The 24,016-nt window shown below is 40.4% G+C and overlaps 1 protein-coding gene across 1 annotated transcript in view; it reads left to right on the forward strand.

Annotated features, from left to right (window-relative positions):
- The window catches only part of lrp2b (low density lipoprotein receptor-related protein 2b), a 34,616-nt gene that overhangs the window by 6,521 nt on the left and 4,079 nt on the right, over window positions 1–24,016 (forward strand). The window contains 57 exon segments of the mRNA XM_041972990.1: window positions 172–378; window positions 474–676; window positions 858–998; window positions 1,227–1,436; window positions 1,640–1,832; window positions 1,999–2,124; window positions 2,241–2,371; window positions 2,496–2,633; window positions 2,773–3,051; window positions 3,155–3,394; window positions 3,511–3,633; window positions 3,766–3,882; window positions 3,978–4,355; window positions 4,457–4,705; window positions 4,976–5,184; window positions 5,337–5,518; window positions 5,714–5,942; window positions 6,026–6,203; window positions 6,472–6,600; window positions 6,742–6,908; window positions 7,142–7,285; window positions 7,707–7,816; window positions 8,083–8,260; window positions 8,382–8,483; window positions 8,526–8,655; window positions 9,193–9,429; window positions 9,558–9,749; window positions 9,884–10,356; window positions 10,648–11,095; window positions 11,192–11,357; window positions 11,480–11,638; window positions 11,730–12,019; window positions 12,163–12,366; window positions 12,502–12,744; window positions 12,870–12,995; window positions 13,941–14,060; window positions 14,249–14,380; window positions 14,596–14,797; window positions 14,895–15,190; window positions 15,526–16,042; window positions 16,163–16,318; window positions 16,551–16,721; window positions 16,837–17,060; window positions 17,142–17,319; window positions 17,663–17,859; window positions 17,976–18,221; window positions 18,627–18,755; window positions 19,294–19,413; window positions 19,703–19,819; window positions 19,900–20,016; window positions 20,383–20,520; window positions 20,902–21,024; window positions 21,855–21,983; window positions 22,654–22,785; window positions 22,941–23,066; window positions 23,518–23,661; window positions 23,754–23,919. Coding sequence (XP_041828924.1) covers window positions 172–378; window positions 474–676; window positions 858–998; window positions 1,227–1,436; window positions 1,640–1,832; window positions 1,999–2,124; window positions 2,241–2,371; window positions 2,496–2,633; window positions 2,773–3,051; window positions 3,155–3,394; window positions 3,511–3,633; window positions 3,766–3,882; window positions 3,978–4,355; window positions 4,457–4,705; window positions 4,976–5,184; window positions 5,337–5,518; window positions 5,714–5,942; window positions 6,026–6,203; window positions 6,472–6,600; window positions 6,742–6,908; window positions 7,142–7,285; window positions 7,707–7,816; window positions 8,083–8,260; window positions 8,382–8,483; window positions 8,526–8,655; window positions 9,193–9,429; window positions 9,558–9,749; window positions 9,884–10,356; window positions 10,648–11,095; window positions 11,192–11,357; window positions 11,480–11,638; window positions 11,730–12,019; window positions 12,163–12,366; window positions 12,502–12,744; window positions 12,870–12,995; window positions 13,941–14,060; window positions 14,249–14,380; window positions 14,596–14,797; window positions 14,895–15,190; window positions 15,526–16,042; window positions 16,163–16,318; window positions 16,551–16,721; window positions 16,837–17,060; window positions 17,142–17,319; window positions 17,663–17,859; window positions 17,976–18,221; window positions 18,627–18,755; window positions 19,294–19,413; window positions 19,703–19,819; window positions 19,900–20,016; window positions 20,383–20,520; window positions 20,902–21,024; window positions 21,855–21,983; window positions 22,654–22,785; window positions 22,941–23,066; window positions 23,518–23,661; window positions 23,754–23,919 — 10,911 coding nt within the window.

The following is a 24,016-nucleotide window of genomic DNA, read 5'->3' on the forward strand; positions in this document are numbered from 1 at the left end:
TGTTAAGGACATTGTTTTGAGATTGTTTTTGGTATTCTGTAAACTTGACGTACTTGCAATAGTACATTATTTTCTATTAGTACAATTTAATGTATCTTAGAGAAGAAGAAGGATGAGTCTTTATTTGTTGTTGCATAGCATCAAGTAAAATTCTGAACTCTATGTTTGCAGCTACATGTTTTTCACAGACATGGGCGTTAGCAACAAGCAGACAAAGCTTGAACGTGCTTTCATGGATGGCAGCAATCGTGTAGAGCTGGTCAGAAGCGGACTTGGCACACCAACTGGAATTACGCTTGATATTGTCACTAGGAGGATCTACTGGTCTGACAGCCACTTTGACACAGTGGAGACCGTCACATACAGTGGTTTGGACAGGTAATGTTTTTACCTAAAATATTTTCAGCCAGTATGTACTTTGAACTTTGTAGACAAATAAAACTGTGTTGTGTTTGTGTTGATGGTGTTTTCAGGAAAATGGTCCTCAATGGTGGAACACAGGCTCCGCATCCTTTTGGGATGGCTGTATTTGAAAATCATGTATTCTTCACTGATTGGACTAAGATGGGTGTGATCAGAGCCAACCGTTTCAATGGCAGCAACCCAACACTCCTTTATCGTGCTGCGAATCGACCAGGCCACATCGTAGTCTCACACCCTGTCCTGCAACCTCTGGGTAAATGGTCTCAAACTTTGGGACTGAAATAACGTAGACTGAACTTACAAAGATAAGGTTTTAAATACATCACAGAGCCTAAACTAAATCACTATTTAATTATTTTTACTATTACATTCAAAAACTGAAGTGAAAGATGTAGTTGATGTTATGGAGTGATCACATCTGTCTTGTCTTGCAGTGATGAATCCTTGTGGCAGACACAACGGTGGCTGCCAGCACATTTGTGTTTTAAGTCACCGCACTGACAATGATGGTTTGGGTTTCCGTTGCAAGTGTCGCCATGGTTACGACCTGCAGCCTGACCGTCAGACCTGTTTCAGTGAGTTGGTTGAGGACAAAATGAATTGATCTTTTTTTCTTAGTTTAAAATATTTTTTAGGTTCTGTTTTCTTCTCTTTTTTTTGTGGGGAATAAACAGTTTATGAAAAAATAATGTTTTGCACTCAAATACAAAATTTCCACCATTATTTCATATTGTTTCTTCGGTCAGAGAGGGACTTAGGTGTGTGGACGACATGAAAACCTGTACTTCTCTTTTTTTTTACAGAGATAAAAGACTATTTGTTGTTGGCCACCTCTTTGGCCGTGCGAGGAATCCCTCTGAACTTATCCCTCCAGGAGGACGTCACCCTTCCCCTCGCAGGCCTTGGAGCATCTTTTGCTGGCTCAGCAGTGGAGTTTGATGGAAATGAGGAGGCTATTTTTTACAACGACAGATCTAGGGGTCTTGTCTATAAGTCAAACCTCAATGGCACAGGTGAGTTTTTATTACATGTGTATCAAAACCCCTTTAAAAGCCCACTAACTAAGATCACATCTACAGTGAAAACTTTATTGGGAAGTTAATTTATTATACATAGATTTAAAATTTAATTTCTTATTAATGATTTTTTTTTTTTTTTAACTTTATCCTTATTTCTCTGGGTCAATGCTAACTTTAATTTCTTTATGCACCATCAGTTCAGCAGATTTTGACAGGATACAGAGTGGGAACTGTCGATGCCATGGCTTATGACTGGACCTCCAAGGTCTTGTTCTGGACAACAACTTCCTACAGGTCGGTGGTAGCTTTCAGAGTGGTGGACAAATCCAGACGAGACATTGTTACTGGACTGAGGAACCCAATGGGGATTGCTGTGCATCCTAGTGCTGGGTGAGTGCTCAGATTGAAGAAGAATAATTAGTAAAGAGTTGTTTATCTGAGCAGATTTTAGGTTGCAAGGACTGGACTTAATTGGACTTTAGTACATAAAGCCAGTTTCATGATCATTTTTCATTTTTCTTTCTCCTTGTTCATTTAATCTAATATTGATCTAAAGATACCTGTTCTGGTCTGACTGGTACCGTCCAGCAGTCATAATGAGAGCCTACACTGATGGCAGCAATGCTGTGCCTCTGGTCAACACAACACTGGGATGGCCATACGGCCTCGCGCTTGACTATACGTAAGCACAGTAGTGATATTCAAAGGGTCCTTCTTAAGAAAATAAAGAATATATGCTATGCTATTCATATGCTATGAATGTATGCTGATCATTTGCTTGTGGTTACTGTTTTACAGAATGAACAGGCTGTACTGGGTGGATTCGCAACTTCATCAGATTGGTCACATTAATATTGAAGGAAATGACAGACAGACTTTCACCAAGCTTGGCCAGATTACTCAACCCTACTCTTTGACAGTTTATTTAGGTGATCTCTTTTAATACATTTAGTACACATTTAAATTTCGTGTTAAAATCATTAATGCTGCTACCACAAAATTCAAAACTAGATTTGTCTTTTAAATGTTTAATTAACTATTTCTGTCTCATAGACTACCTGTATGTGGCTGACACAAGAACCAGAGCAATATTTGAGATGAGGAAGAGAGATGGAGGAGGAAACATTATGATCAGACAAGGAATCAGCAGCATCTTGAACATTAAGGCCTATACAGCTGACGTCCACAGCAGTAAGTTGACTAACAACAACACACTGGAATCTGTTTAATAATCTAATTTACCTTGAAAGATAGGGCAACAACTGCACAATGATTCGGGCAGCAATAATAACCCAGAAACCTGCTGATTGCTTCTTTGTCACTCCCACAGCTTTCACCAGCCGCTGTAACATGGTGCCCAATGGACAATGCAGCCACTTCTGTTTCCCAACTCCCGCGTACAGCAAAGTATGTGGCTGTCCGTATGGTATGAAACTTCAGACCAATCAGAGAGACTGTGTCAAGGATGATTCTGTTCCCCCACCTGACAACAACTGTGGTGACTATGCCTTTGAGTGTGATGAAGGTCGCTGTACGCCCAACTCTTACCGCTGTGATGGGATTGTTGATTGTGTAGATAAGACTGATGAAGCCAACTGCACAAATACAGGTATGTCTGTTTTACTGTATTGTATACTACAGGTATTTTTAGGTATTTGTACCACTCCAAAAGGTAATATATGCAAACTATAACCCTCTCATATCTTGAACAGGAGCGACCTGCTCTCCATATGCCTTCACCTGCAACAACAAGCACTGCATATACAGCAGCTGGCGCTGTGATGGCATAGATGACTGTGGAGATGGTTCTGATGAAATAAATTGTCCCACACGTCTCCCTACCACCTGTGCAGATAACTACTTCACTTGTGACAACAACAACTGTATTTCTACAACGTGGGTGTGTGACGGCGACAATGACTGTGGTGATGGCTCTGATGAACATAACTGCAGTAAGTTTTTTGCTTAACTGTATTTTCATCCTTCTTTTGAACTTAATAAAACAGTGTACACTCAGACATCACCTTTTGAATGTAACAATTAACTGATCTGTGTGTTCTATTGACAGATTCAACCATCACTACATGCCCTCCGGGCTACTTTCTGTGTCCTGACCACCGCTGCATAAGCAGTTTCTACGTCTGTGATGGAGACCAGGACTGCTTGGATGGCTCGGATGAGAAAGATTGTGGTAGGAGTCTAGCATCATTTGGATTTTGAAATGCATACTTTCTGTAGTACAGAGAGAACTCATAATTTTTATTTTTTTATTTTTTTGCTTTTTTATTTGTTTGGTGTTTTATTTTCTTCTTTCTATTGTAAGAATTTTCCTGTCAGTCCTATGAGTTTGCCTGTGCCAGTGGGGATCAGTGTGTCAGTTCAAGCTATCGGTGTGACGGCGTGTTTGACTGCAGGGATCATTCAGATGAACAAGACTGTCGTATGTTAACACACAAACTGATATTATATGTAAATAAACTAAAGGATGTTTAGTTTCACATTCTGCTAAGTTCTATATTTCGCTGACATTTCCAGCTACTCGAGGTCCAGGCCTCTGCCACGACAACGAGTTCCAGTGCCAGATTGATGGTTTCTGCATACCGGAGGATTGGGAGTGTGATGGCCACCCGGACTGTGAAGATGGATCAGATGAACATAACACGTGTCCGGCTGTCACCTGCATATCAAGCTATTTCCAGTGTGCCAACAAGATGTGTATCCCAATGAGCTGGTTGTGTGATGGTGAGAATGACTGCCGGGACATGAGTGATGAACAGAACTGCCCCACACAACCCTTTACTTGCCCCTCTGGTCAGTGGCTTTGCCCCACTGACCAAATATGTATTGACCTGGACAAAGTGTGCAATGGCCAAAAAGACTGTCCCAATGGAGCAGATGAGTCCCCTATCTGCAGTGAGTATTTTAGATTATGTTCATGCCTCACAAAAAAGTATCTATTTAAAAAAAATGAAAGAAAAGTTTAACAGACTAATTTGTTGTGTACCTTCATGAAGACCAAGATGACTGCGCACTGAACAATGGGGGCTGCAGTGATGGTTGTGTCCAAGGACCATTTGGAGCTCAGTGCACCTGTCCAACAGGGTTTCAGCTCCTCAATGACTCTAAGACTTGTGATGACATCAATGAGTGTCTCATCCCAGGTTTCTGCAGCCAGCAGTGCTACAATGAGAGAGGAAGCTTCAGGTGCCACTGTTCACACGGCTACCTCTTAGAGCCTGATGGACGTACCTGCAAAGCCACAGGTAAGCAGCAAGCAATAGAACACAAATGCAGTTGCACATAAAGAATACCAAATGAGTGTAATAAGAGAAATTAGCTTTTTCATTGATAAATCTGTTATGATAGAAAGGTACATAGCCTGGTCTTCAAAAGAAATTTAGCCAATAAATTTCTTTAACCAAAAAGGTGTAAATATAGATTTTACTGTAACTTGAACTAAAGTATATTATGATGAATAATAGTGTTGTCTTATTTATCATGGCACTTAGAGCTGTACTGATCTCTGCTCTTAGACCAAGAAGCAGCAGTACTTTTGGTTGCCAAGCGTAACCAGATCGTCGCCAATTATATCAACTTGAAGCCACCCCAGATGCACCCAGTGGTCAGTGGTTCAAGCATTGTTACTGTGGACTTTGACCACGTGACTTCCAGAATCTACTGGGCTGATGCCTCACAACAGAAGATATGGAGTGCCTACCAAAATGGCACCGACCAACGGGAAGTAAGTGAAATGGTAGTACACACAGCATGTATTAAAGCAAGAGATGTCAGACAGTTTCTCTTGGGTGATGTTGAATATTTCTACTATACGGGAGCTCAAAAAGTCAACATAATCTGAATCAAATGGAATATTCTTGTAAATTCTTGTTTTAGGTGTTTTCTACTGGTCTGGTACCTGAGAGTATTGCTGTGGACTGGGTGGCTCGGAACCTTTATTGGACCGACTCTGTCATGGAGAACATCGAAGTTTCCACTCTGGACGGTCGTTTTCGGAAGGTTCTCTTAAGTAAAAATGTTACTAGTCCACGTGGACTTGTTTTAGACCCCCGCAACTAGTAAGTAGACACTCTGAATCAATTTTTCTATTTAATCATTTATTATTATTTATATATATATATATATATTTATATATATATATATTACGTTGTTATTATTTCTATTTTATGGTTTACTCCACAATTTTTGTATTTCTCAGCAATATGATTTGAACCCTTTATAAAACATATCTGTGGTTCTGATGTCCCTTCCAGCACCTACCTTATGTTCTGGTCAGATTGGGGTCAAAACCCTAGGATTGAGAGTGCCAACATGGATGGATCCGCAAGACAAGTCATTGTCAGCACTAAGGTCTATTGGCCAAATGGTCTGGCCCTGGACTACACCACACGCAGGGTTTACTTTGCTGATGCTTACCTGAAATATATTGAATACTGTGACTATGATGGCAACAACCGCCATCAGGTCATGGCAAGTGACATGGTATGTTACTGAAACACAGTAGGTCAATAATTAAGTTTATCTGTTAGATGAACTCGCAAAAATCCATGGCTGCCTCACACCAGGTTCTCCAGCACCCACATGGTATGACCATATTTGAGGACAGCGTGTACTGGTCAGAGGTCTACACCAGCAAAGTGATGATGACCAACAAGTTCCATGGAGGAAACATCACCACTCTGATGAGTGGTGTCTACCAGCCCCTGGGCATTGTTATGTACCATCCCATCAAACAACCTGCAGGTAGTTTGCAATTAGAGCATAAATAATACTTACAAAGTTTTTCTATTTTTCTGTTAGTGCTTTAATATGATTTTGCATTGATGCAATTTAGGTACGTAAATGCACGGCTTATCAGCAGTTAAGGACAAAAAAATACACTGGACAGATTAACTCAAAGGATTGTATGAAAAATGACCAAATTCTAGTATCAGCATACAAAATTAATAGTTTGTTGAAGCGGTAAAATGTTATATTTAGTCTAAAGGTGTTTCTGTGTTTCTGTGTTTAGCCATCAACCCATGCATAGAGCACTTGTGCTCTCAGTTGTGCCTTTTGTCAGGCCTGAGACCTCGGTACTACACTTGCCACTGTCAGTCAGGTTGGAAGCTGGATACTGACCAGCGCACCTGTATCAAAGGTAAGTGCTGAAGACCACTCTATGCAGGCATTAACCACATTGATTTACTAAGTACATCATAATTAATTAAAGTTCATGGTGTAGTTTTGTGTGTGGTCATATCATGATTTTCTTGTCATTTGTGTGTTTGTCCTGTTCTAGATGAGACTCCTTTCCTGATGGTGGTCAGAGATTCTGGGATTTTTGGCATTCCCCTGGACCCTGCAGACCCATCTAACAATGCCATGGCTCCCATTTCTGGCATTAACCAGGGGAAAGACATTGACTTTGATGATCAAGAGCAGTTTGTTTACTGGGTTCAAAGCACTGTGAGTGAACGGCTTAGGTTGTCAAAGTAGAGAAATACATGAGTTCAGTTAGTTGTGATGTTATCTTTTAGTTTAGATGTGCATCAAAAGTTATATCACACACAATAGGGCAATTGAAATATTTCTTTCATTAGTAGATCATTTTTGTCTCTATAGAGAACTACTCATTTATTTAGTGGACTGATTTGAAGATTTGCTGTGATGCATGGTCTCTTATTTTGTTCTAACATCAGGGTTCAATCTGGCGAGTGAAAACAAGCGGTACCAACAGATCTGAGTTTGCTCCAGCTGCTTTCATGGGCTCACCATATGGTCTGGCTTTTGATTGGATAGGCCGAATAATGTATTACACAAACCCCACTGGCAAAACTATTGAAGTAAGCAACGCCTGAATACAAAAATAATCTAACTTATGTTAATGTTGACTACAAACAGCACGGCCAATACTGGTTTTATATTGGACAGCAGTAAAAAAAAGGTAGCAACACTAAACATGTAAAAAGGGAAATGATAGTGGAATTATTATAATAGGAAATGTGCAAAATTTTGAAAAAAAAATTGTTTTATGTTGATAATATTTGAAGCATCACTTTGTTGCATTTATGTGCACTCATGAACTGAAACGGTGGCAGGTTCCAAAATGCTTTTATGATCACTTAATAAATGTAACTGTTGCCACCTGTTTATTGGTTATCTAAATCTTTTTGCAGAGTATTGCACCAGAACTGTTTTCACCTTAATTACCATTTTTGTTTTAGCTTTCTCTGTGTGCAAGAAAATAAACTTTTTTTTTTTTAGGTCATTCGTGTAGATGGAAATGAGAAGTACAGGAAGACAGTCATTACCTCAAATGGCAAACCAGAGGGAGTTGGAGAGCCTGTTGGAATTGCTTTGGATCCAGTCAGAGGGTAAAACCTCTGTTCACTGAGGGGGAAAATGGGGAATTAGCTGTCGTCATTAAATACACTGGCATGGAGAAAATATTATATGTAGCTAATTTAAGTCAGTATCTGTAAGTTAAATAAAAAGTAAGAAAACTAATACCAATGTTTATTTTATTAGGGACTCAATATAAAAACTATACATGCTGGATCCATGAAGGCCTTTCTGTGTGTAGATCGATTCTAGTGTTTCACCATATCTGAAATCTTTCATCGTCTTTTTTCCGCTGCAGAAAACTCTTTTGGACAGACAAGGGAACAGACAGTGGAGTTCCTCCAAAGGTTGGCAGTGCTGACATGGATGGAGGCAACCTCAGGAATCTTTACACAGGCAACTTGGTGAACATAGGATTTATTGCTGCTGACATCTCAACCATGAAGCTGTACTGGGGTGTGGCAGGCTCAGGGGTGGTATGTAGAGAATACTAGATCATCATATAGTTTTTTACCAATAATACAATCAGTTACTTTGCTTCTTATCTTACAAACTTGGGTTTATTAATGGAAAAAAATACCTTTAATCAATCAAAAGGTTGTTATAATTATGATAATTTAACTATTCTTAGTTGACACTCCCTTTTTGTTGCCCCAGATTGAGTCCGGCACCATGGATGGAATATCCCGTATGACAGTGGTTAGTGGCCTGTCCCATCCCTGGGGGCTTACGGTCTACCAGAACCACCTCTACTACACTGACCTGGACTATGAGGTCATTGAGAGGGTGGACAAAAGCGATGGTGCCAATATGGTGGTGATGAGGAGCGGCATGTCTGGCCTCCACGCACTCAAAGTGCATGCAAGAGACAGTATGTGGATTTGCTCAAATTTGTTGTAATCACAAGGTGTTGGTCCTTTCACTTTTTGTCTTAATCCAGAATTTTACATTTCTAAATTATTCACTAAGCGATTGCTGTCAGTGTGTTTATGAGTGGGAGATTTGTATTCTTATCAAGCTAAGCACTCAGTAGGCTTGAGTTCTGTTTGTACTGTTGTTTATCTTTTACCATTGCAGTCTTGTTAATTTATTTTTCCAATATCTGTTACCACCAAAAGACTGGACAGCACCCAACAAATACAATGTACATCAATGCAGTTTTCAACAAAAGTATTCTAGTTTGCATTTTTAGGTATCTCATTATTTGCTCATGGAAATTTTGGAACAGGAAAATATTTTGTGCTCAGTCTGCACCAAAAAAAATATCTACTAAGAAAATAGTCAAAGTTGTTTAATATGAGGGTAAAACAAAAATCCATCACCTTTGCCTTCATGATATCACCTTTCTTGTTGAGCTCCTGTGATATAGTAATACTCATTTTCAGCACTTCTGTTTCCCCCACCTTAGACTCAGCAGGGACCTCCAATGGCTGCAGCTCCAACAACGGGGAATGTCCTCACCTTTGTCTTCCCAAACCAGACAATCAAAAGACTTGTGCCTGCACTACAGGTTTTCACCCCTCTAACGATGGCACCCGCTGTGAACAGTATGAGTCCTTTGCCATCATTTCCACCACCAAGTATATCCGTGGCTTCCACATAAACAGCTCCGACCATTCTGAGGCAATGGTGCCTATTAGTGGATGTATGTTGGTTTTGTATTGTGTTGTTTCATGGTGATCAAAACTACTTAGCTATTTTGTTATTACATGATTTTATTGCTGGATGTTTAAGACCAGCTGTTGACTTGTCAGATTTTTTTTATTTTTTCAGCATCCTATTACACTAAGGACAAGTTGGACCTGCATATTGAATCTGGCTTTGTTTACTGGACTGACAATAGCACCTCCACCTCATACAAGGGCATCTACAGGGCCAAAACAGATGGAGGGGGTTACAGTCAAATCATAAATTCAGGTGTTGGACAGAGAGGCATCCAGGGTCTGGCTGTAGACTGGATTGCAGGTATGATTTCACTCAGCCGTCTGATCATCCTGGCATAGAGCTATTCATTTAATGAGGATGTGTTAAGAGAATAACTCTCCTGTTTGTTTGTTTTTTTGTTTGTTTTGTTTTACATTTTTACATCCCTTTCTCAGGTAACTTGTACTTCTCCAATGCCTTTGAGAGAGAGACCTTCCTTGAGGTGCTGGCCATCAACACCACCTACCGAATGGTTCTCCTCAAGAGCTTGCAGGACCAGCCCAGGGACCTGGCAGTCAGCCCCAAACTTCGTTTTCTCTTTTGGACGGATGGTGGCCAAACACCCAAGATTGAGCGGGCCTTGCTGGATGGCACAAACCGCACAGTGTTGGCATCAGAGAGCTTGGCATCGCCACGTGGCCTAACAGTTGATTACACTAATGATTTCCTCTACTGGACCGATGATGTACTTGATATGATCTCCCGTATGGCCTTTGACGGATCACAGAGACAGATTATTCGATATGGGAGCCGCTTGCCGTCACCTACAGGAATGGCTATTTTTGGAAATTACATGCTGTGGGTGGATAAAAAGCTTGGAAAGCTCTTCCAGGCCAGTAAGGACCCAGCCAATACCAACCAGTCTGAGGTGACAGCTTAAATTAGCTTCATTTAACACATACACACAAAAACTGTTAACCAGTGTTATCTCTAATATATCAGATTTTACATGGGTAAGACAGTAATTTTGTAAAATCATAGCAGTTTTGTCCAGGAAATCATTTTAAACAGACAAACTGAGTTTAAATTAAAATTAGCTTTTTTTTTTTTTTTTTGCTAAAGAAACGACTAGAAACTCAAATGTTGATATTTACTGAAAACTGTTTAAAAGCTTTTTATCAAGCCATGATACAACAAAAGATGTTTTCCACATCACCAGGTAATCCGAGACAATCTTGATGAGCTGATGGACGTCGTCGTCTTTGACTCTCATGTCCAGCCTACATCTGCCAACCAGGTTGGCTTCAACCCCTGCCAGGAAGACAATGGGCGCTGCCAGCAGCTCTGCTTTGCCATTCCAAACCAAGAGAAACCTAAATGTGGTTGTGCACATGGATCACTACTTAGTAACGGAGTAACATGTGGTTATGGATTAGATGAGTTTTTAGTTTTCAGCACAGACTACACATTGAATAGCCTGAGATTAGACCCAGCAGATCACAGCACTCCTTATCCAACTGTGAACTTGGGCTACAACGTCATGGCAGTTGATTATGACTTCAGGGAGAAGCGAGTTTTCTTTACCCAGTATTTGGGGATAGGTCGGAGCAGGATTGGCTATGTCACTATAAGTTCTATCACCACCCCTCCTGTCATTATTGCTTCAGGTGAGTTAGAGGATAACTTGTCATCTTGTTTCATTTTCTCATTTTCTTCATGATCATTTTGTCATCTTGTTCAATATCCTGTCCTTTAATGCTCAGACTTGGATGACCCCGAAGGAATGGCCTATGATTGGATCAACAAGCGTATCTACTTCACTGACTACTATAAACGTAATGTCCAGTCCATCGGGTTGAATGGGCAGAATCGCTCAGTGATTGCACACGCAGACCTCCCCAGAGGCATTGTTGTTGATCCATGCTATGGGTAAAAGCGGCTGACTTATTATTTCATGTGCAAATATCAATGGTTTTCAAGTGTTAATGTTGAAATCATCTATAGCCCTGAACTGTCTCCTTTCCTATTTGTGATGGCTCTCTCTACCCTAGTTACATGTACTGGACTAATTGGGGGTCTCCAGCCAAGATTGAGAGGGCCACACTGAGTGGAAACTTTCGGACTCCCATCATCAACAGCAGTCTAGTCACTCCCAATGGCCTCTCTCTTGACTATGAGGAGAGAATGCTCTACTGGGCTGATGCCTCACTGTAAGCCCAGATTATCCCTTCTTATAGTGTATTATCAGTAGAAGGGGACAGATTCTGTTGCAAATTTTCTTTTTCTTGTTACGTTCTGCAGTGATAGGATTGAGCGGGCTACTCTGACTGGTGAGAACCGGGAAGTGATTGTTCAAGGAGCCCAGTACCCGTTTGCTGTGAATGTGTTCCAGCAGGACATCTTCTGGACTGACTGGACTGAGAGAGCTGTCTTTAGGGCTGGAAAGAATGATGGCTCTGGCTTTGCAGTGCTAGCCCAGAACATGCAATACCGACCAAATGACATCCAAATTTATGCTGCATCTAAACAGGAGATTTGCTCCAGCCCCTGTCAGCAGTTCAACGGAGGCTGCAGTCACATCTGTGTTCCTGGTAAGAGCTGGAGACTTTGGGTTCAGCTGTTTGGTTAATTTTATCTATAAAAAACAAGGAGACACACAGTACTCTTTATTAATCTGTAATTATCTTTTTTTTTATCATTGAACACTTTTAACTCCTCATAATATTTTCTGCAGGTCCAGTGGGCCCAGAGTGCCAGTGTCCTCATGATGGAAGTTGGTACCTGACAAATAATGGCAAAGACTGCATCAAAGACACAGGAAAACGGTGTCAGCCAGAGCACTTCACCTGTTTGAATGGTAATTGTATCTCTGTACGCTGGAAGTGTGACGGCCATGATGACTGCCAGGATAATTCAGATGAACTGGAAAGAGTGTGCGGTGAGAAAAAGACTTTTTTTTATTCTGTTTAAATATAATTACGTCTTTGCTGATGGTTTGTTATGATGTTGATATAAAATTACTAGATTATTTTACAGTTAGATCACAGCTCAAACTTCATCTTACCCTACACAGCTTTCCACACCTGCTCAGCCATGGACTTCACCTGTGACAATGGTCGCTGCATCCCACTTAGCTACACCTGTGACTACACAAACGACTGTGGTGACAACAGTGACGAGCAGGGTTGCCCCTTCCCCACATGTAACCCTGCTACTGAGTTCACCTGCGCCAACGGGCGCTGCATCAGCGCAGCCTTTGTCTGCGATGGCCGCAACGACTGTCGCGACAACGCCACATCTGATGAAATCAACTGCCGTGAGTGGCAAGTCTGTGACTTGACAGACTATCTGATCTTTCTCAATTTCTCACATTTATGTAGTATCAGTGTGCTATAACTGACCCCGTGAGAATGATTTTATAGCCATCTTTATTATCTCCAGCTGACCGCACATGCCCTGATGGCCAAGTCAAGTGTGAAGGGACAAACATCTGCATTTACCCTGAAAGCCAGTGTGATGGCTATAACAACTGTGGGGACAACAGCGATGAGAATCCTCTCTTCTGCGGTAAGATGAAGTCAGAATAAAATTAGGAAAAGATGGGAAAAAAATTAAGTAGATTCTTGTGCTCGGAATTGTAAAAAAAAAAAAAATCTGATGTAATATTGCTAAAGTCTGCTATAAAAAGTTGCTAAATGTTGCTTTTTCCTTGGTTCCAGTCCTTTAAGCTACATGCTACATATATTCTAATAAAGCCATATACTGAGTAAAAGATAATTTGGAAGCACTGTGAATCTTCTGCTCTTTAATGCAATCTTCGTTTTATTAGAACAGTTTAATCTGACAAACTAGCATCCAAATAAGTTAAAGGCATCTGATTTTGGCCTGATTTGTATGTGCAATGATTGTTCAGGGGAAAAGTTAGAAAACTGGCTATTATCTTCTCTATGAAGTAGATCAATTGTTTGATATAGCATACGGGTCTGCGGCCATCCTCTAAATGTTAGGCTTAAAACCTGTCAGAATCATTATAAATAAGGAGGATAAAGTGCTTTTTGGTGGATTATGTGAACAGCTGTGACAAAGCATCCATATGCAGAAATTTTTCTTTTCTCCTCGACATAGGGCCAAATTTGGATTTTAAAATAGCATCAGTAATAACTTTGTTTCTCGACACCCAATGAAAAAAAATTCTAAATGTAAGGCTTGAAATATAAAAAACTTCATAAATAAGGAGGATAAAGTGGTTTGGTACAGAATATTATGTTCCCCAAGCACCTACACCTTTTATAATTGATCTGGCAACCCCTTAAAATTATATTTGGTTTTTGAGAACCACTGAAGTAGATCATGTTTGTCACTAGATCTGTCTCTAGTTATTTTATTTGAAGAATATGCCAGTTTGGCAATACTGCTTGTGCCTTTATAGAAATTTAATCACACATGAGGTTTATGGGTTATCAGCTGCATGTTGGCATAGATCTCAGTACGTCTTGTGTTTCTTTGCTACAGCGGGTCGCACATGCGCTTCAGATCAGTTCCGATGTGACTCAGGAAAGTGCATCCCTCAGACTTGGGTCTGTGACTCAATCAAAGACTGCAATGATCAGACAGACGAACCTCCCTCTTGTGGTAAATTTTCTTCATCTATGCAACAGACAGTTGGAATCTTTTACTTGTTTAGTTGCAGTTGCATTTTGAGGACGTTTACTTACATTAACTCAAATTATTGTCATTTAACACTTACAACTCGCAGCCAAATATATGCCAAGGTTGTTAATGTTTTATTTCCTTTGTTTTTGACCATTGTGCTGGTGCAGAGGATATAATTAGAACATGCAGTTCAGATCAGTTCACTTGTACCAACGGGAACTGCATCCCCCAGTTGCTGGTTTGTGATGGCAACAATGACTGCTGGGACAACAGTGATGAAGCCCCAGAGCTGCAGTGTGGTGAGACAGCGATTACACATTTATTTATTACACTTTATTCATTCTTTAATAATGTGTTGAAATGTGTTCATTTTAATTTCTTACATCTCAATCATTTCTCATGTGTGTTCTTGAAGTCAAATCTCAATCCTAACAACAAATTTGCAGATGTTTGTAGCATCATATTGTTTATCCAACCACAGGGAACTTTCTCATCCTTTCTCTGTCTGCTGCAGGACAACGCACTTGCAGTTCCAACCAGTTCACCTGTCCAACCTGGTACCCGGGCTACCCACGCTGTGTGCCATTAAGTTTTGTATGTGATGGTGATAAAGACTGTGCCAATGCAGCTGATGAGCTCCAGAACTGCCCCAACCGAACCTGCCACATGAATGAGTTTGCCTGTTCTAATGGGCTCTGTATTCTCATCCCGTACCAGTAAGTATGAAATGAATGTCTAAAAATAGAGGTTTATTTAGCAAATCTGAAATCTAATTCTCTTATCAGTGTATGATGAGTTTCTCCTCTTCCACAGCTGTGACCGAGTGAATGACTGTGGAGACGGCAGTGATGAGTTAGGCTGTACATATGACACATGTAGCAGCAACCAGTTCACCTGCAGTAACGGAGCCTGCATCACTGCCTCCTTCACTTGCGATGGGGAGATCGATTGTATGGATGGTTCAGATGAAGCAGACAGCTTGTGCATCACTCCCCAACCTACCTGCTCTCCCCAGCACTACCTGTGCAAGTCAGGAGAGTGTATTGAGATGAGTAAGGTGTGCAATGGGCAGAAAGACTGCCAGGATGACAGCGATGAGAAAGGATGTGGTGAGAGAATTTCAAAATTGTTGTTTTTTTTAAGATCTTATTTGTTATTTATGAATGGTAACACCTTGTCTAGGATTTTCAGGAAAGATATGTGGTTTCAAAAGTCTTCAGAGACGTTGTTTATTTACAGTTAGAACAGAGAAAAGTCTCATTTAAGCATGTTTAAATTTATGTGCTATGTTCTGTGTTTCAGGATTAATTTAGAATTAAAGGGTTTTTTTTTCTACTAAATACAGTATAGTACAAAAAAAAATTACCAATGTTTTTGCTGCACACAAGTATCATGTCAAATCTCATCTTTTCTCCACTTCTTTAATTTTCCTATTTCTTATAAGGAATAAATGAATGTCTCAGCCCAGCGGTCCACAAGTGTGCTCAACTCTGCACCGACACTCTCACGGGGTATTACTGCTCCTGCTACCCAGGTTACCAACTCATGCCAGATGGTAAAGCCTGCGAGGACCTCAACGAGTGTGTCAGTACACCTGCTGTCTGCAGCCAGATCTGCGAGAACACTGTTGGCTCGTACCACTGTAAATGCGCTCCAGGCTACATCCGTGAACCAGATGGACGCACCTGTCGTCAGAACAGCAACATTGCCCCATACGTCTTGTACAGTAATCGCTACTACATCCGTAATCTCACCACTGATGGGTCACATCTGAGTATAGTCCTGCAGGGGCTGTCCAACGTGATAGCATTAGATTTTGATCATTATGAGAAGAGACTGTATTGGCTGGATGCAGGTGAAGGAAAGATTGAGAGGATGCGTTTTGATGGCAGCGACAGGGAGACACTGGTGGGCAATAATGTAGGAGGAGCTGAAGGTCTGGCAGTGGATTGGGTTGGCAGGTGTGTAAAGAAGGAAAAACTTTGTAATTGAAGCTTGAACAGAAACCTTACCCTTAAAAGTAGGAAATCAAACAATGCATGACTCGATGGATGTCATTAAGAAAAAAATGTCTCCTGCAGGAAAGTATATTGGGTGGACAGTTACTACAGCTCAATTCATGTGATGGAGCTAGATGGTCGCAACCAGAAGAAGCTGCTATCAGGAGAGTTCACAAATGGAAATGACACTTATATGATCAGCCGACCGCGTGCTGTGGCTCTCAATCCTAAATATGGGTATATACACACACACACAGTACACTCACGTGCAATCCTCTAAATCTTTAACCAACACCAAAACCTAATGCATACAAGAATAAATAGACTGACCCAGCAAGGCCTAGTATTATGGAAGTTAATGGAAATTCTTCCATGAATACAAGTTTAGGCATTAGCTTTTTGTAAACATCCACTTTAATTTCCTCCTAACAGTGTTGGGATGCTTCCTCTGTTTTTTCCTTTGTCTCAGATGGATGTACTGGACTGACTGGGGAGATGCAGCTTACATTGGCAGAGTGGGCATGGACGGAAAGAATATCAGTGCCATTATCACAACCAAGCTAGAGTGGCCCAATGCTCTGACCATCGACTACACCACCAACAAGATCTTCTTTGCTGATTCACATCTTAACTTTTTGGAGTGAGTTAAATGATTTAGACAGAAGTTGATGTTGACTATACTTATCTGTTGTTTCTCTTAATTGTTGTACCTGTGGTGTTAAAACATTCCATACAAACCTTCCTTAAAATCTTAGCTTTGCAGACATGGACGGCCAGAACCGGCATCGGGCCATTGCTGGCAAACTTCCCCATGTATTTGCTGTTTCCCTGTTTGAAGACATGGTTTACTGGACTGACTGGAACACACACACTGTGGAGAAAGCTCATAAGTACAATGGCGAGCAGCGCACAGTCATGGGCAACAACACACATCGGCCTTATGACATTCATGTGTACCACCCTTACAGGCAGCCTAGAAGTATGTAAATAATATTTGGACGCATTTATATTCCCTGTGTCTCAAGAGATGAGTGGTTTTATTAATCACATTATTTCCCAGGTGAAAACCCTTGCTCATCACATTACCTGACCTGCAGTCATTTGTGTCTGATCGCACCTGGTGGACAGAAAGCTTCCTGCGAGTGTCCAGATCACTTTATTGGCTTAGCTGTGGGATTCAAGATCCAGTGTGTCGCTGACTGCTCCAGCACCCAGTTCCGCTGTGGAGACAATGAGAGGTTTGTCAAATCATTTGTATTTCTGTTTCACAACCTTCATTCTGCAGTTTTATCTTATATAGTTATGTGACTTTATTTCTTATTAATTCAACAACTTTTTTTTTATAGAAATTGAGTTATTTAGTGCCTTTCACTCAGTTTTTTGGAACTTGAGAACTAGTAAGTGATCAGATATTAATCTCTAGGAAAGTGAATATGAAAAAAGAAATTAAATCAGATAAAAGAAGAATCAGAAGTCAGTTGTATCAAAGGCACACAAAAAATAAATACTGAGAAAAAAATATTAATAAAGATAAAAGAAAATCTGTTATCTTTCATTATCTGCCCTTTCTCCTGTCCTTAGATGTGTTCCAATATGGTGGAAGTGTGATGGCCAATCAGACTGCGGCGATGGCTCTGATGAACCTCAGACCTGCCCACCTCGTTACTGCCCCATTGGCCAGTTCCAGTGTCAGGATGGCAACTGTACCTACCCTGGTTTCATCTGTGATGGACGGCCAGACTGTCCTGACAGCTCTGATGAAGATGCTGCTCTCTGCAGTACGACAATAAAAACTCTTGCTACAAATCCCGTATTTTTTTCCAAAATGATTAAAGAAAACTTTGTGACTTGAAGTCACTAAACAGATTTTGTGCCATGTTTTGTGTCCTTGTAGGTGATCACCGTTGTGAGTCAAACCAGTTCCAATGTAAAGACAAGAAGTGCATCCCCGTGTCCTGGCACTGCGATGGTGTGAATGACTGCTCAGATGGCAGTGATGAAGATCCAGAGACTTGTGCCCAGAAGACCTGCTCATCAGGACAGTTCCAGTGTGCCAATGGCCGCTGTCTACCATCAAGCTATGTGTGTGACGCTCAGGATGACTGCGGAGATGGATCCGATGAGCCATATGAAACCTGCAGTAAGTATGACATGATCAAACAGTCGTCAAGATACATGAATGACTAGTTTGTGTTTAATAAGTTAACTGGTGATCTGGGATTATCACAGAAAGCTCTACTATAAATGGTGACAGCAGTGCACTGCAGGAGAGCAACTCGACACTTTAATCAAGTATAGATTAATTTGTTTCCATGCATACAGTATATAATCTATGTAGACAGCCTTGTCCCAGAAGTAATTTGAGTGAATCAATGATGTCATGCTGCTTCTCATCCGCCCTAAGCCTCTAATCAATGTCCGTTTGTTTTGCTCTGTTTTCCTCTTCTTGCTGTCTTTTTACACTTAGAGTATTTTCTACCTCATCATTACTCTCATTTATCTCTTCAGATCTTGTACTAATCTATCTCCGCCTTTTGTACTCCAGTGGGTCCAGACTATAAGTGTGATGAAGACACAGAGTTCTCCTGCAAGACAAACTACCGCTGTATTCCTCAGTGGGCTCGCTGTGATGGCACCAATGACTGCATTGACAACAGTGACGAGGAAGGCTGTGGTCAGTGTTTATCTGTCAGCAGATAAGTCGTGACAAGAAAATTAGATTGTTTACTGCTTTTCTTTAAAGTCTTTTTTAAATTTGGTAAAGTAACCTTCTAAAATGTGTACACTACCCTGAACTGTGTAATTATGAGCTTTGTGTTGTGTGGTGGAAAAGAAAGCACAGACATTAAAGAAACACTGAAGGATGATCACCATTTATGTGACACAAACATCTGATGGATCATTCATTTGTTTTGGTCAAGGCCAAAACTGAAAAATACAAAAATTTTTCAGCTTATCCAAGTTGACAAAAACTGTGGAGAAGAGAGAAAAATGTTTCAGAAGGAAGAAAAAATTGTCATTATTCTTTAGAGAAAACAGAGACACAAACTTTGAAGGATTTTCAGTCAAGACTGTGAGCAGACCATATAAAGTTCATTTGTTCAGTTGTTTTTTAATCTAAAATACTAACTTGTAGTCATGGTGCACCATTTTTCTGACCTTCTGTTTAAACAACTTCGTTCTGCTACTTTATGACTTAATTGCTGTAACAGAGGCGCTGACCTGTGATCCTCTGGGAGATTTCCGCTGCGACAACCACCGCTGTGTTCCCATCAGATGGAGGTGCGATGGCACCAACGACTGCGGTGACGGCTCTGATGAAAGGAACTGCCGTAAGTGGCAATTCAACTATTGCAAGACAGCAAGGATGAAATGGAGACCTGTACAACCACCAGTTACACGGGGCTTTTCTTTCTTCTTATTTGTCGTGTTATTTTAATTATGAATCTATGACTTATAAAACACTTGTATTCGTAAATGTTAAACCAACTTAACTACTGATTGATTCAGTCATTAAAGTTTCATGTTATAAGTAGCCGCTGCTCTGCACTGTGTAAACTGAGCCTGTGTAACTCGTTATGATTTCTTACTAAAGATGTGTTTATCTGTGATTGTGGGCAGAGCCGAGGTCTTGCTCTGAAAGTGAGTTTCGATGTGACAGCGAACAGTGCATCCCTGGAAACTGGGTGTGTGACCATGACAACGACTGCGGGGACAACTCAGATGAGCGAGACTGTGGTGAGCAGTGCTTTGTGCAAACTCACTTCTTCCCAATATTCTCAGTCATCAGCTGCATTAACATATTGGCTCTTTTCCAGAGCTGCTGACATGTCGTCCAGGTTCCTTCCAGTGTGACTCGGGTCACTGTATTCCAGCTGCTCTGCAGTGTGACGGACGTGCTGATTGCCTGGATCTGTCAGATGAGACCAGCTGTCGTGAGTAAACAATGTGAAAACTAATGGCAAACTGCTTCAGAATACTTAATTACTTCAGGTTTAAAAGTATAAAAACTTATGCATAAAATATACATGTTTTGCCAGGCTTCCACATATAAGAATTTACTAAATAAAACACTACCATGTCCAAGAATAATGGTGGCCATATCTATAAAAATAACACCAAAACTTTGAAGTGCTTGAAGTTCTGCACTGGCGCTTATTCTCTGTGTCTTGCTAAAATGTTTTAACTGGGTTTCTTTCAAGTAAGAATATGTTTGTTTCCCAAAGAAAATAAAAGTTGTGGACAAAAATTAAAATATACAAACATTAACAAACAGTTCTCTCTTCTTTTACCCTGTCCAGCGACTCGTTACCCAGGAGGCCGTTGGTGTCCTGAGCACCAGTTCCAGTGTGCAAACCGGCTATGTGTGAGCCAGAGCTGGGTGTGTGATGGCATTGACGACTGTGGGGACAGCTCTGATGAACAGCTCAGTTTATGCTGTGAGAAAAATGGCTTTTTATGTTTCTGTGACAAGTTTTCCATAATTGTATTCAGCAGATTAACCCATTTCGCCCCAATCCTAATTCCAATTTCTAAACTTGTTCACACACACACACACACACACACACACACACATATATATATATATATATATTTATTTATTTTTATTTTTTTTTTTGTCATGCTACCAATTTGCTTTACATATAGACAGGTAAATGCTGATTTTTTCCCCCCTAATTAAATAAAGTAATCTACAAAGAATTATCACAACAAAAGTTCTTAAACTATTTCCCCTATAAAATCTTTAAGTTTTAAAGACAATAAAGCAAAGAAAAAAATGGAAATGAAGTTTATATCAACTTTTTGTGTTTGTTAACCAGTGAACATCACCTGTGAGATGCCGTCCAGGTTCCGATGTGCCAACGGCTACTGTATCTACTCCGGCCTGTTGTGCAATAAGAAAGATGACTGTGGAGACAGCAGTGATGAAAAAGAAGACCTCTGTATGATTCCCACACATACATACAACAATCACTTTTTACATAACATACCATAAATTTAACAAAGTAGTTCCAGGAAGAAAAGTTTAAGCAGGAAATTATACTGTACAAATCTTTAAAATATAGAGACATGCAGAAAAAAGTGAACAGGTCGGAGCTGTATGTAAATAAATATAATGAAAGAACAGTGCTTCCACATACAGTGGATCAAGTTAAGTGCATTATGCAGTACTGCTGCTGTTCATTTTTCTTATTAACCATAGCTATAACCAGATTTGTAAGTTTGGATTCAGTAAATGCACCACTAATGACCAGTTTCTGGAATTGCCAAGCATTAGCCTAAACCAAAATAATGCACTGAGCTTTCCTCCGTGAGGTTGGGGAAACAGGAAATCCCAAAATGACACCAGTGAATGCACAGGTCACAAAGCTTCAAACACACAAGGGATAAGGAATAGTCTGTTTTATGGAAATGTTACACAATCAGCTTAAACATCAATCAAATTATTTTTTAGGGAAGATTAAATAGTTAAGTGCAGAGTGGAGGCTGACATTGGCTAGCTCATCTAAATCCATTTGTTTTTCAGCTGGAGACGATAAAGATGCACAGTATCTGTCATGTTATAGGATACAAGTAAATGGCCCTGGCATTGAACATATCAATCTGTATGCACAAGAAGTGCATTATATGCGTGTAACTGGTGGTCTTTGCCCTACTTTCTTTTTTTTGCCCTTTGTGGAGCAACATTATAGAGGAATATTTAGCTCTTAAAAGCAAAGGAGTCATCTTCTCAAGTTGTATAAACACTCAGCTTTCTTTGCTTTCATTGCAGGCCGTGAGCCCACTCTGCCCCCCTGCACACTGGAAGAGTTTAAATGCACCAACGGACACTGCGTGCCCCTGCCGTACGTCTGTGACCACAATGACAACTGTGGTGACCGCACAGATGAAATGGGCTGCCGTGAGTAACCCAGCTAATCATTCAAACAGCTAATTAATTTAATTTTTCTGATTTCATTTTTGTTTTATGTTATGATGTCTGTTACTGAGCAGAAAGTGAGCTCTTTAACTATTTTAACCTGAGATTTGAGATGCAAGATTAAAGTAGAAGAGTCCGTAGTAAAAATATCTTTAAATATTCTTGAATCTATAACTAAAGCAATGTTATGTCATATTTGCTGAATTTACTTGCGTGTCCTGTTGTTTAGCATCAGAAGTTGCTTCTTTTAAATATAAGAAATAAATATGATTAAAAAATGTTGAGGAGTCAGAGCCCCTTTTTGTAGCTGTGTCCTGGTCCATTTTGTTGTCAGCCTTTTAGTTCCAGTTTTTTCATTAGTTTCAGTGTTGTGGTTTGTAACAGAGTACTCCAGGTAGTGAAATGTAGAAAGAATTTAGTCTCCTCTCATGTATTTGATGCAACAGATGCACCCCAGTTTAATCAGGCCTGCTGTCTCTATGAGATACACAAGTTTGACTGTTCTTGGGTTAGTGCCTATGAAAACATTTTTAAAAGTGTATTTATACCACAGTCTGTGATTTCTATCCTCCAAGTCTGCTTTCTTGCATTTTACAGCTCAGTGCAAAATATTGTAGATATCACAAAACATGTCTGTGTTGTCTGGTTCTAGATTTTGGCCATGACCGAAACTGTGAGGAGAAACTGTGCCAGCATGAATGCACCAACCTGAACGGAACTGGCTTCATTTGTTCCTGCAGACCTGGATACACAGTTAACCCAGACAGCACGTTTAACTGCCTCGGTACACCTCCCCACACACATGCTCATACACTAGTTAAGCATCTAATTAAAGGTCCAAGGAGTAAAACTATTCATCAGAAGAGAAGGAAAAAAAAGAGCAAACATTATCAGAACTGTACTTTTGTTACCATTCCTTGTCTCTCCTCATTTCTCTAGACATCAATGAGTGTGAGGTGTACGGTACCTGTCCTCAGGCTTGTAAGAACAGCAAAGGCAGCTACGACTGTGAGTGTGCATCTGGTTACAGAAAAGTGGGCGATGGCACCATGTGTGAGGCTGCAGGTGAGAACAGTACTGTTAGCCATAATAATCTGTTTGCATAGCTTGCTTTTTTTTTTTTTAACCCCCTTGAGTGCAGTAAAGACCAAAAGGATTTACCTGAGACTCACCACCCTGATCTGTAACTAATTTATAATTTGATGGTGCCTCTTTCTTGGTAGTTCTGGAGTTAAAACAATGACAGTTATCTGCTTTTGTGACAGATAATTCTTGTTTCTACTGCTTTAATCACATCACCTTTACACTGGTCTTGTTTGTTATTACGTTAACCTTTTAACGTACATTTATATTAAACAAGAAGAAGCAGGACAATGTGGTCATATTATTGATGTAAAGAGTGTGACAGCTATACTAAAGAGCTTGGAGAACAAGCTGTATCCCTTATGAAATTTCCCTTTGTTTCATTAATAATTTGTACTTATCCTGTTAAATCACAAGTCTGTTTCTCCTACAGGAGCGGCACCCCTGCTGCTTCTACCTGAAAGTATTCGTATACGGAGGTTTAACCTGCAGACAGAGACCTACCATGACTTCCTCCAAGAGGAGGAGCGCATCATGGCTCTGGACTATGACTGGGACCACAACAGCACTGGATTCAGTAAGACACAATTTAAGACCAAGCAATGCACAAAACAATGGGCTAAAATACAGTAATAACAAATCTTACTTTTTGGGGGGCCACTTTTTCAGGTATGGTGTACTTTACTGTTGCTGGTAAGGACTCGGTAAAAGGTGCCATTAAGAGGGCTTACATACCTTCAGTGGATGATGGCAGTAATAACATTGGTGCTGCTGTTAAACTCGACATCGAATACATCACCGCACCAGACGGCATTGCTGTGGACTGGGTGGGCAGGTGAGTTTCCTTCTGTAGTCTGCTGATCTGATTTTAATTACTGAATATTCATTTTAGCACACACTTGAACTAATGTTAATTAAGTCCTATTATCAAA

This window comes from Melanotaenia boesemani, chromosome 21, assembly GCF_017639745.1.
Source record: "Melanotaenia boesemani isolate fMelBoe1 chromosome 21, fMelBoe1.pri, whole genome shotgun sequence".
NCBI lineage: Eukaryota > Metazoa > Chordata > Actinopteri > Atheriniformes > Melanotaeniidae > Melanotaenia > Melanotaenia boesemani.